General features: G+C 47.1%; 1 protein-coding gene across 1 annotated transcript; it reads right to left on the bottom strand.

Annotated features, from left to right (window-relative positions):
* Window positions 1-1,555: 1,555 nt before the first annotated feature.
* LOC149309073 (homeobox protein Hox-B1-like) lies at window positions 1,556-7,533 on the bottom strand. Its single transcript, XM_089531158.1, has 2 exons — window positions 6,762-7,533; window positions 1,556-1,902 (listed from the first exon to the last, which is right to left on the bottom strand). The coding sequence occupies exons 1-2, from the start codon at window positions 7,531-7,533 to the stop codon at window positions 1,556-1,558; spliced, it is 1,119 nt and encodes a 372-aa protein (XP_089387284.1).
* Window positions 7,534-11,489: the final 3,956 nt, after the last annotated feature.

The following is an 11,489-nucleotide window of genomic DNA, read 5'->3' as shown; positions in this document are numbered from 1 at the left end:
CCTCTCCATAAGGTGGCAAAAATGTTCCCCAGAGTCTAAAGTCTTTACCAAACTATAAGTCCCAAGGTTCCATAGGCAAAATTGGGACAAAATTGAACCCTGAGGGCACAAAAAATGCAACCCACAGCCCAATCTTTCCTATACTGGCTTTACATATTGCATTTCCACAACCAGAAAGTATATTAACATTAAGCTATAGCTGATCTGTAAAACATTACCCTGCAATGAAACTCTTTGAGGCTAGCAGTAGTTAGCAGGTGGAGAAACTGTTCTCTTCTAGTGGAAAACTGAAGCTGGGAGGAAATGATTCTCCAAGGCCTCTGGTGTTAATAAAACTAAGGGATGTTTCCACTCCAACACATTTGAATATATTATACATTTTAACACACTTTTTTTTTTTACAATCAGCTGTTAAAGTTCCTGCTGAGAATCTAGCAGAAGCAAATGTCCAAAAGCTAAACAAAAAAGCAGCCTAAGAGAAATCCACGCATCATATCTTGTGTCCCAAGTCACTGGAAGAACAGAAAAACCGAAACCCTTCCCGACCCCATTTTCTGGTGTTGAAAGTGCGTCTTTGAGTTTGGGGGAGGGAGAGTAGAAAATGGGCCAAGGAAAATGGTTGTCCCTGAGATAAATTTGTATTGCTAGCATGGTCACCCCAGGAGACAGGCACTGGCAGTTCCTAGGAAATGGGGTGTTCTAAAAGAAGAACAGGAATCAACTCCTTGCCCCCAAGTTGTTGAGATGCAGCTGCCCCCCACAGCATAGACAGTGCTGGCTAGGACTGCTGGGTGGTGCAGTCCAACATTATATGGACAGCTCCATGAGTGTCACCCCAGTTATAAAACAAGGGGCAGTGGGAAAAGAAAGGGGGGGTCATCTCACTGCTGTCCAATTCTTTGGGTCTCAGATCTTTTTGATTCCACGCAATTATAGCACTTTGATACTTCTCTGACTGTAATGGCTCCATCCTGAGCAATCTTGGGATTTGTAGTTTCGCAAGGCATTGAGAATTCTTTGTCAGAAAGCTGCACTACAAACTGCAACTACAAAATGATGTAATCCTGGAGTGCGAAAGAGATGAAAGTTGGTGGGGCTAAGCCCACCAGTGGTGGAAAATTCCCACCCCACTCCCCCAAGGTGGAGGCCCTATGAATTGTATTTCTGCTCCATGGAGTACAAAGTAGTGGTCTAGGCAGTGTATTCAGACTCAGGCAGCCAGGGTTCCAGTCCCAATTCAGCCATGGAAACCTACTGGGTGAGTCATACTGTCTCAGCCTCAGAAGGCTTTTGAGCATGACGAAGCAGCATGAATTTCTATGAGTGCTGTTAGCTTTGATTTGGGAAGGTCCTGCATTTTTCTTGGATGTCCCCAATTTTTCAGTGTATCTACATTTTGCAGGTAGGACATCGGGTCTCCTTGTCTATGGGACTTCTAGGGGGCATTTGGGTTGGAGGAAGAGCTGCTGCCTCTCTGGGGGAGTGGGATGGAAGAAGGGGGTGGTGGGGTAGGGAGAAGGACCCTGTCTGGTCGAGATCCACCTTGCCCTGCCTTTCAAGAAGACACCGACCCAGGAGAAGCATCAGGGGTGGAGGACCCACTGGACCCATCCGAGGCAACCTCGCTGCTGGCTTCCTTCACGGAGTTGTGGGTGCCAAGGGAGGGTCCAGCCAACAGGCCCTCTTTCTCCCGCTTCTTCTGCTTCATCCTCCGGTTCTGGAACCAGATCTTGACCTGGGTCTCGTTGAGTTCCAAGGTGGCCGCGATCTCCACTCGCCTGGCCCGGGTCAGGTATTTGCTGAAGTGGAACTCCTTCTCCAGCTCCGTCAGCTGCTTGGTGGTGAAGTTGGTCCGGATGGCACTGGCGCTGGGCACCGGCAGCCCGTAGTCGGAGAGCTTGGCTGGGGGAAGGAGAGGAGGAGACAACGGGGATCGCGCATTAGTAGGCTTCTCCTTTCTGTCTGCACAGGGATCTTGTCACAGGGACGTATGCCCATAGAGACGCCATACTTGCCCATAGAGAATAATTGGGAAATACTTGCCCACAGCAAGGATTCTCCACTGATTTCCTATGGGCAAGTATGGTTTCTCTATGGGGAAGTATTCTCCAATGATTCCCTATGGGCAAGTATTCTCCAATTATTCTCTATGGGCAAGTATTCTCCAGTGATTTCCTATGGGCAAGGGTTCCCCAATTAAGGCGAAAGGTGTTGTTGTTGTTTTGTTGTTGTTATACTAATTTGTATCTAACTTCTCTCCCCCGCCCCCCCCCCGCGAACTGGGACCCAAAGCGACTGACAGTCTAAAAACACAGTCCAATTAAAAAAACTTACAAAAGTGACAATTAAAATGGAGTTAAGCCATTGCAATATTAAAATAGACCATTTGTTATTCGTCGCAGAAGCCTTCCTAGACTTGGTCCACTTCGTCTGATTGCATGACCGCTGGGCATCTGTCCACTCCATGCATCTGAGGAAGTAGGCTGCATCCACACTGCAGAAATCATCCGGTTTGACATCGCTTTAACTGCCAAGGCTCAAAGCTCTGGAATTCTGGGAACTGCAGTTTGTTGTGGCACCAGAGCTTTGCAGTTCCCAGAATTCCAGAGCATTGAGCCATGGCAGTTAAAGCGGTGTCAAACCAGATGATAGCTTTGCTCGGGTGCCAGTCCGCTCTGGGCCACACAACAAATTCCAGCTCCCAGAATTCCATAGCCTTGAACCAGGGCAGTTAAAGCGGTGCCGTTACTTCTCCAGTGTGGATGCAGCCTCGGACACAAAGCAGAACTTGGAAAAAGTGCTGGCATTGCAGGAAGAAAGACTTGGAGAAGCGTTCCCAGGTAGAGAGAGAGCTCTGATATTTGCTGGGTTCGCATTCCCCTCTTGATCACTTTGTATATGTTTCTTTGCATATGTAAAGGACCTCTCTTAGCTGCTCGAGATTTTAAAATCACTGCAGTGCTAGAAATCTGGGGACTGAAGGAATACTTCATGGGGGTGTCAGAAATGCTTATTTGGAAGGGCCATGCTGCACCTCTAGTTTGCTTGGGAAACCCACTCCCCTTCCCTTTCTTTCTTAACCCAAAATCCCTGCAAGGTTGTGTTGAAGCTATTACACTTACCAGGATCCTTGCCATCGCCCTCTGACCGTAATCCCTCCCATCCCTCTTTGTGTGCTCCGCCTTTCATCCCTACCAAGATCACAAAAGGCAAGTTACATTGGCCTAAAACCGATTGTTAATCCCAAACGGAACAGATTGGCTCAGCGAACAGAGAAACTGGGTGAATCGACACATAGGTAGGTTCCACTAATTCAGTCGGTCTTCTCTAAGTGGAACAAACAATCGGACTTGCCTTATTAACAAATCTCCCTAATAGTTTCATGTCCTGCCACAGTTTGATGTTAACACCACAAATCCGTGCCTGGCCTTGCGTGTTTTGTTGCATAAATAGGCGATTCGCCCTTTGGATTAAGTTATAACCAAATAAACAAGTTGATATGGTAAGGAAACAAAATCTGCGACTAGCACTGGATGAACTCAGTTTGGGCTCGGACACATCCTGATGAGGAGACCTTCTCTCCCCATAGAAACATCCCAGGCAATGCTAATATTACAGAAGAGGATACATTGAGATTCTAACTTCAGACCTGTTTGGAAACATCAGACTATATTGGGGAAATTTTGCTCCATGATCCGTGTATTTAGTGGTGAGGGAAATACACTCTGCACCCGCTTAGAGGCATCTTTTACTTTCCTTCAATCTTCAGTTTCACCTTTTAATTCCTTCAGTCTTCCATTACTTTCTCCTGTTTGCCTGATGAAGAAGCCAGTGTGGTTTCGAAAGCTTGCAGCATGTAATTGTGCATTTTGGTTGGCCCAATAAAAATATCATTGTTCGGATGTCATTGGGCTTTTCCTTACAGAGTTACAGTATACCTTCATCTCCTTATAGAGTTATAGTATACCTTCCGGGACTGAAGCTTGGCATTAGAAAGGGGTCCAATGAATCGGACCTGAGCTCAGTGAAACCTTAACATTTAGTCCTACTTCTCCAGTTTAAATTAGTTTCCCACTCAGTCAATACCAGGGACCTTCTTGTCCTTAACCTAACCCTACATTTCTTAATTCAGGGTGCCTCCCAACCATAAGTGTGATTGCAAATCCTTCTTCCCCGTATTGGAAGTGAGTGTTGTTTGTTCTGTGTAGAGTTTAAATAAAGCCAGAAGTTTAAGTCCTTTCAGTTGCTAATCCCAACTAGAGTAGATCCATTGAATCAAAGCGATTGATTTAAATGCCATCGTCTGTCTAGGAGGAGCAACTGAACTGAAACTAGAAAGTTGGGTCCAACTGAAAGACATGGCAAGGCCTGAGAACATTATTAGGCTACAGTTGAAGTGACGTTGTCCTTCCTAAATCCCAGCCAGTCCCCATCGAAAGAGCTGCGCAAGAAGGGCAAGAGAGAGAAATCAGTATGCAAAGGGATCTTGTAGCACCTTTGAGACGAACTAAATAAAAAGAGTTCAAAGATATAGCCCTGTTAGTCTGTATAATCAGTACGTAGAGAGATCTTGCAGCACCTTTGAGACTCATTGAAAGAAAGAAATTGGCATCATGTGCTTTCCTAGACTTCAGTCTACGCAGTGCATCTGAGGAAGTAGACTGAAGTCTAGGAAAGCTCGTGCTAGTATTCCAAAACTCATGCTACCAATGTCTTTCTTTCAGTTCGTCTCAAAGGTGGTGCAAGATCCCTCTGTAGAGAAAAACTGGGCAAAGTAGCATCCAGGGACTCAGGGGGCATTTGCCCAAATATGAAACTCGCTCCCTCTGCCCCATATTCAGGATCGCGTTGAAAGTAGAAACACTTAAAAGAGAAAAACCAGCGCTGGAACCGACCTTCCTTTAAAGTCAGGGCTTCCTACTTAAGGAAAGCCAGAAATAGAAATCTGGGATATGTTTGTGGGAGGTGTTTGTTGGTGTTCCATTTATGGACCTTGAATTGATTGTAGCAAAAGTAAGGCTCTTTTAGGATTGGGGCCACTCAGAGCTGGAAAACTTTGTTCTTCTGAACTCCAACTATTTTGCCTGGCTGGGGATTCTGGGATCCCTAGTCTGAAAAGTAACTTCCCTGGGCTCTCAGCTCCATATATACCATCGTGCCCATCCTTTTATTACTCTGGACTCGTGAATGACTTGTTGGAGACACAATAACATCTAAAGTCCACAAAACAGGGACACCTTTATGGGACCAACTAAAATATACAAAAAAAGAAACGTTTCAAAGTTCCACTTTGTGGATTTTGGAAGTGATGGTTCTTTGCTATATGGCCAACAGGGCTACCCTTGGATATGTTTTCTGTAAAAGATCGTTCTGATTCCTTAGAGATGGAAGTAACACCATTTCAACTCCTTCACCTTAGCTCACCTCAGACCGAACAATACACCCATGGACTCCATTATCAGGAGTGAGGAAAAGGCTGAGCCGAACCACAGAATGAGGGAAATTCTGGTCTTGGTCCTGGTGGGAGCTGTGGGGGAAAGAGAGCCCTACTTTTCCTCTAAGAGCCAACTCCTGTCTCATGCTTTGATTGATGTGAGAGCTTTCTTTTCCGTTTGTTTGAAGAGGGAGCTCTCTCCATCAAGCGCAAGAAAGACGATACATACTGTACATAATAAATACTGTAAAAGATACTTTGTGGAACTAAACTTGCTTACGCCCCCCCCCCCCCCCCGTTCCGAGGCTACATTGCTTTTCTTCTGAGATGAACCCTATTTTCTGGCCTGTTTCATCCCCACCCTCCTTTCCTGCCATTTGATCCCTTTGCCTCTGATCCTCCTATCCCAAGAATGTGAGGGAAAGGATGCTGGTTCTCTCTCTTCCTTCTGCCATTCTTGGAAACTGGGCAGCATCCTCACCATCCCACCCTCTCTTCTACTCAATCCCTACTCGCAGCCCAACTTCTTACCTTAAAGCAGTTGTGCTGACAAAGGGAGAGTAGGGAAGACTCTTATACACTGGACACAGAACTAGTCTTGGAAGTCCATCTAAGCAGGGAAGCTTACTTTTGGAGAAAGGGGGATTGTTGTTGTTTGTGGTGGTGGTGGTGGTGCCTTCAAATCGTTTCCAACTTAGGGCGACTCTAATGCCCCACCTGGCATGGTTATTCTGAGGGTGAGAGTCTGTGACAGGCCCAAGGTCACCCAGTGTGTTTCCAGGGCCCAGCTAGGATTCGAACCCTGGGCCCTCCTCGTCCAATGCTCGAATCACCAGGCTGGACTCCTCAGATCCCCTATTTCAAGGATCTGTACCCTGCCTTTCTCCCACAATAGGGTTCCAGGCGGGTTACAATGAAGTGTTGTGTAGTCCAAAAGAAAGAACCTCCCCAAGCTCCCTTCACACCAGTCCAACAAAAGCCAGATAGACAGATGCTTTTCCTGGGAGGCTCAGAGACAGGACATCTGGAGATGGCTTCCGAAAGCCACGTGAACCCTAAGCTTCTTTCCTTTTCCTCCTTGGAAAGGTCATGCTGGGAATAGCAAGAGCACTTCCATTGCTACACCGCTTTCTAGTGCTGAGCATCAGGGATTCCCAAACTGTGGTTCTCCAGATGTTTTGAACTTCAGCCCCCAATATCCCTGACTGTTGGCCAAGCTGGCTGGGGCTTCTGGGAGCTGAAGTCCAAAACTCCTGGAGGAGAACCAAGGTCTGGGAATTATTACAAACGTGTTAACCATGGAAGCCAAGGGTGGCGGGGGCTTTACCTGTTTTCGGGGGATTCCTTTTCACTTTCATCCAGTCGAAAGTGGGGCTCCCAGCGTTGGTACCGACCGCCTCGGTGGGGCATCGCTGGCCCAAGGAGACTGCCCTGGGGTCTTTGTTCTCAGGCAAAGGTGGGGACAGGTTGCCAAAAGCCCCTTGCAGATAGCCACCCTGTTCAGGTCCATAGAGGTGGGAGGGCTGGAAGTGTCCCGTGGGGCCACAGAAGCCTTCAGGTAGACTTCCCAGGCTGGAAGAAGAAGGAGGAGACGATGAAGCTGGGGCGGCCAGAGCCACCGCTGCTGCTGCCGAGCTGGCTGGGTAGGCCGAAGGCTGGGAGAAGTAGGCACCATCCGTCTCTGGGGGGCTGAGATAGAACTGCTGGGGGAGGAAGCTGGGGGAGATGGTGGAGGAGAAGCCACCACCACTACCACCACCTCCTTCTTCTGGATGAGAAGACCCTGAGAAGGAGATGCCAAGGCCAGCTGGGTGGGATGGAGGATGCTGAGGATGCTGGTGATAGCTCTGTGGGTCCTGCTGGGGATGGGGATGATGGGGATGCTGGTGGGCGTTGGGCTCAGCAGCAGGGGCCCCATAGCGTCCATCTGAAGGGTAGCTGTCACAGCCAGGAGTGGTCCCTGAGCTAGCTGGGAAAGAAGTGGCTCCTGGGTCGAATTGCTGCTGATGGTGGTGGTGATGGTGGTGATGAAGAAACTCCTTGGGCGCGTAGACGTTGGTCCCTCGGTTACAAATTGCATAGTCTAAGAAGAAGTTCATTCTAGGTATTGTTCCTTTGCCAATGATGGAAGAGGGGCGCCCTGTTTTACGGGGATTTCTTCTGCCCTACAACCTTTCGGTAGTATGTCAAAGTTAAACGGGGGGGAAGAGAGAGAGAGAAGAAGAGAGGGAGAGAGAGGGACCCTTCCCATCTATGGACCTCTTGCCCAGGAGCCCCCATCTCCCCACCCCTCCTTCCCAGGGCCTTCAGAATGGGACTTGGGGGTGGGGTGGGGGAATAGAGTGGGGGGGGGAATAGGGTGGAAGGGGGTCCGGACCACGTGGTGGCTTTGGAGCCCAATGAGCAAAGGCCTCCCGAAGTTGGTCAGATATCTACCATCATCCATCAAGCCCTTGACATTTGCATGACAAAGGAACTTCAATCAAACTTTTCCCCATCGATCTGATTAACAACACCGAGGTGTCAAAGGGGGGGCAGAGAGAGAGAAAGAGTTCTTCTCCCCTTCCCCCTTCTCAAAGCCTTTGGAAGCAAAAGAAGAAGAAGGAGAGAAAAGGAAGTGAGAGAAGAAGGCCAGGGAAAGGGAAAGGGAGGGCGGAAAAAAATAGAGTCCAACGAGGAGAAAAGTTAGCACTATCCAAGGTTTATTTCTAGTTCTTTCTTTCAAGGATCTCTCTCCCGCCTTTCATTGTGGGAGTCGAGGCTGGTTATAACGATTTCAAAAGGACAGAACTAAAACATGGATTACAAACGTTAAAAAATATAATTAAATATTTGCCAACATGAAAGCATATCAGTTCAAAACAGCCTAGTAAAAACAAGCAAAAACCATGATGCATCTGAGGAAGAAGAGTTTAGTCTAGGAAAGCTCCTGCTGCCCACTTCTTTCTTTCAGGGAGTCTCAAGTATGCTACAAGAGCTCTCTAAATAATAATAATAATAATAATAATAATAATAATAATAATACCAAATGCATCTGAGGAAGTAGACTAAAGTCTAGGAAAGCTCATGCTGCCCATTTCTTTCTTTCAGTGAGTGTCAAAGTTGCTGCAAGATCTCCCTAGATACTGATTTCTGCAGACGAACAGGGCTAAATCCAAAGATATAACCCTGTTAGCCTGCAGAATCAGTATGTAGAGAGATCTTGTAGTCTCTTTTGAGACTCACTGAGAGAAAGCATTAAGACAGCACACCACTGACACAAGGAAAATCCACCCACCAAATGCCTGCCTAAATAAAAATTTTAAAAATGTCTTCAGCTGTGAAAATGTGTTAAAAAGTCGTTTCTTCCCTCCCCCCCCCCCGCTTCCAATTCATCAGAAAGTGGCAAAAATCATCCCAAAATTCCCATCCTTTCTTGGGGGGGGGGAGAAGGCAAAGAGGAGATCTGGGCCCCTTCCCAGCTTTAGGCGACCCATAAAAGGCAGAGGAGAGGACTCGAGTGGCTGCTCTTCCTCCTCTCGTTACAAGAAATTAATCACCGAACGATAACGTTTTTTATGGAGTTTGCTTAAAAGCGCTTCTTGCTGTCCCTTCAAGGGAGAAAATAATAATAATAATAATAATAATAATAATAATACCACCAGAAGCCAGTCCTCCGAATAGATTCTTCGCCTTTGTGTCTGGGAGCGGAGTGCTTAAGAGCCATTTAATTCAATCAGCATTCTAATGAGTTGTGAAATAAAGTTAGAAAGGCAATTTGCCTTTTTTTGGAGGAAAGCGGGGGGGAGGGGAGGGAGGCCCACGTGAAATTGAAACGCGATCTGCCCTATCCATCTCGCCATGCTTTTGGGGCTGGGGGCTCGAGTTAGTACCGCGATCCCTCTTCTGTTTCCCTCCTTCTTATTTTTCACATCTTTATGGCTTTCATTGTGCTTCCTCTTCTCATCAGAAGCGATTGCGACTTTTGGTTTTTCGCCTGCCGTTGGAGCTGGGAGGCTGTGAATCGGTGCAAAACGTGCTTTAAATGGAAATTTGACTGCATCCCGTTTTGGCACTGATTTAACTCTTTGTCTGGCTCAAGGCTATGGAATTCTGGGAGTTGGAGTTTGTTGTGGGCCCAGAGCGGAGAGGCAAAGAGTTAAATCAGTGCCAAAACGGGTTATTGTTCCAGTGTGAATGCAGGCAAAGAGGATCAAGGAAACTAGCCAACCAAAGAACCAACGAAGGCCACTGGATCAGTCCTGGGAGAGCTCACTTTGCAAAAGCAGAGCTCAAAGAGCCCTGTGATTTAAAACCCACATGTCGGGGATACGCAAAAAGGATGCTTTCGTTCCTTTGCGCCGGTTGGTTTTGTCGCCTTTCCTTTTGCCTCCCTAGCAAATGTTCCTCAGAGCCAAACTGGCTGAGCTGGAGAGAAACTCCTCCTCAGAAGAAGAAGGAAACCCAAACAAAACAGCATTCCCCCTGTGAACTTTTGGCCTGCTTCCACCCTCCGCTTGCTCTCTCCGTGGGCTGAGCGGCCAGTAAATATCCTGACAAGTAACAAATGACCGTGGGCGTCGGGTTGGAAGTTACTCTTGTCCTGGGCCGGCTAACAAGTAAATAAATGTTGCTGGCCTGCTTCTCCCTTCTGTTTAGGGCCAGCCTGGTGGGCTCTAGTCGCCTTTTGACAAGAGGCATACAGGAGCGGGAAGGGAAGGGAGGAGAGGAGGTAGTCTGCTATTTAGAGAGGACTGAACCCCAAACTGAAGTCTTGAGATTTGGAAGATGCTAGCCCTTGGAGGACTGAACCCCAAAGAAGGACAAGAGAGAGAGAGAGAGAGAGAGGCAGGACTGAAAACGAATATGGTCCCCCTGCAGGAATTTAAAGAGGTCGTCTGGCACCAAAAGAGGGAGTGGACCAAAATCCAAAGACAAAACACATGCACCTGAGGAAGTGAACTTAAGTCTACCAAAGCTCATGTGGCCAACTTCTTTCTTTCAGTTAGTCTCAAAGATGCTACAGGATCGGCTTAACATACCGATTTTATGGACTCTAATAGGGCTATATCTTTGAATTCGACCATTCAGAATCATAGAAGCACAGAGTTGAAAGAGACTACAAGGGTCATAAAGTCAGCCTTCTGCCATGCAGAAAGACACAATCAAATACACTTCCTTCTCTCTCCCTCTCCCTCTCCCTCTCCCACTCCCCCCCCCTCTCTCTCTCCCTCTTGAGATTTGGAAGAGACTCAACCCAACCCAATCCACCGATTTGCTATCCGATATGGAGTCTGCCCAGGATGCTAAACCAAGAAGAAGAAGGAAGGAGGCTGAACAGGCAGAGAACTGCTGCTGGCAGTTTATACCTGAGATGTAAATGATTTGGAGTAGCTGGGGGGGGGGGACTCTTGTGGGATAAGGAGGGGGGAAATAAAGTGATGGACAGAAAGAACAAAAGGGGGAAAAGAAGAGGAAGGGGGAGGGAAGACGAATTAAGAAAGGGGAAAAGAAGAAAGGAAAAGTTAGGTCGTTCCCATTGGGGCATATATTTATTACTGGCGTTGAATAAGGGACTGGGTTTCTTTCGATTCCTTCCAATATTGTGGATATTCTATGGGGTTTGCTTGACAATTTTCATCAAAGGGGGGTTACATAGCTGTAAAAAATATTCTGAATATTTGAGTAGGAGGCAGGGCCTTAGAGATCCCCTGGGGATTGTGGCAGCTGGACACGCATGTTGGAAAACACAGGTTTCCCCGTTTCCATGTGTTATTTTTGTTTAGGTCCACAGCTAAGTCGATGCCTTTAAAAACCCTAGCCCAGGACCCATAGAGAACCCCCTTTTGATGAAATGATGGGTCAATCTCCCCTCAGACTTTTTAATACCTTTAGGTACCCTTGACCTTAATGGTTAGGATCTAAAAATGGATTAAATTGGTTAGGAAGAAGTTTAGCAGGCTTAGTTTAGGGCTGGCTCAAGTCCAGAAGACTTTCTATATTCTTCAATTCTCTCTATTATGAGGTTCCTGGGTTTAAAGGGTGGAGAGAATAATGGACTTTTTAAAAATGTCCT

The sequence above is a fragment of the Sceloporus occidentalis genome, unplaced genomic scaffold, assembly GCF_023333645.1.
Source record: "Sceloporus occidentalis isolate IW3139 unplaced genomic scaffold, rSceOcc1.0.p SCAF_7, whole genome shotgun sequence".
In the NCBI taxonomy this organism is placed as follows: domain Eukaryota; kingdom Metazoa; phylum Chordata; class Lepidosauria; order Squamata; family Phrynosomatidae; genus Sceloporus; species Sceloporus occidentalis.
Note: the sequence above shows the minus strand (reverse complement) of the source record. Positions and strands in the feature narration are given on the sequence as shown.

Excerpts from the sequence above, each read along its gene's own strand:
- LOC149309073 (XM_089531158.1), bottom strand. The coding sequence starts at position 7,533 with ATGAACTTCTTCTTAGACTATGCAATTTGTAACCGAGGGACCAACGTC. Across the intron at positions 1,903-6,761 it reads AAGGAATCCCCCGAAAACAG|CCAAGCTCTCCGACTACGGG; the intron begins GTAAAGCCCCCG and ends TCCTTCCCCCAG.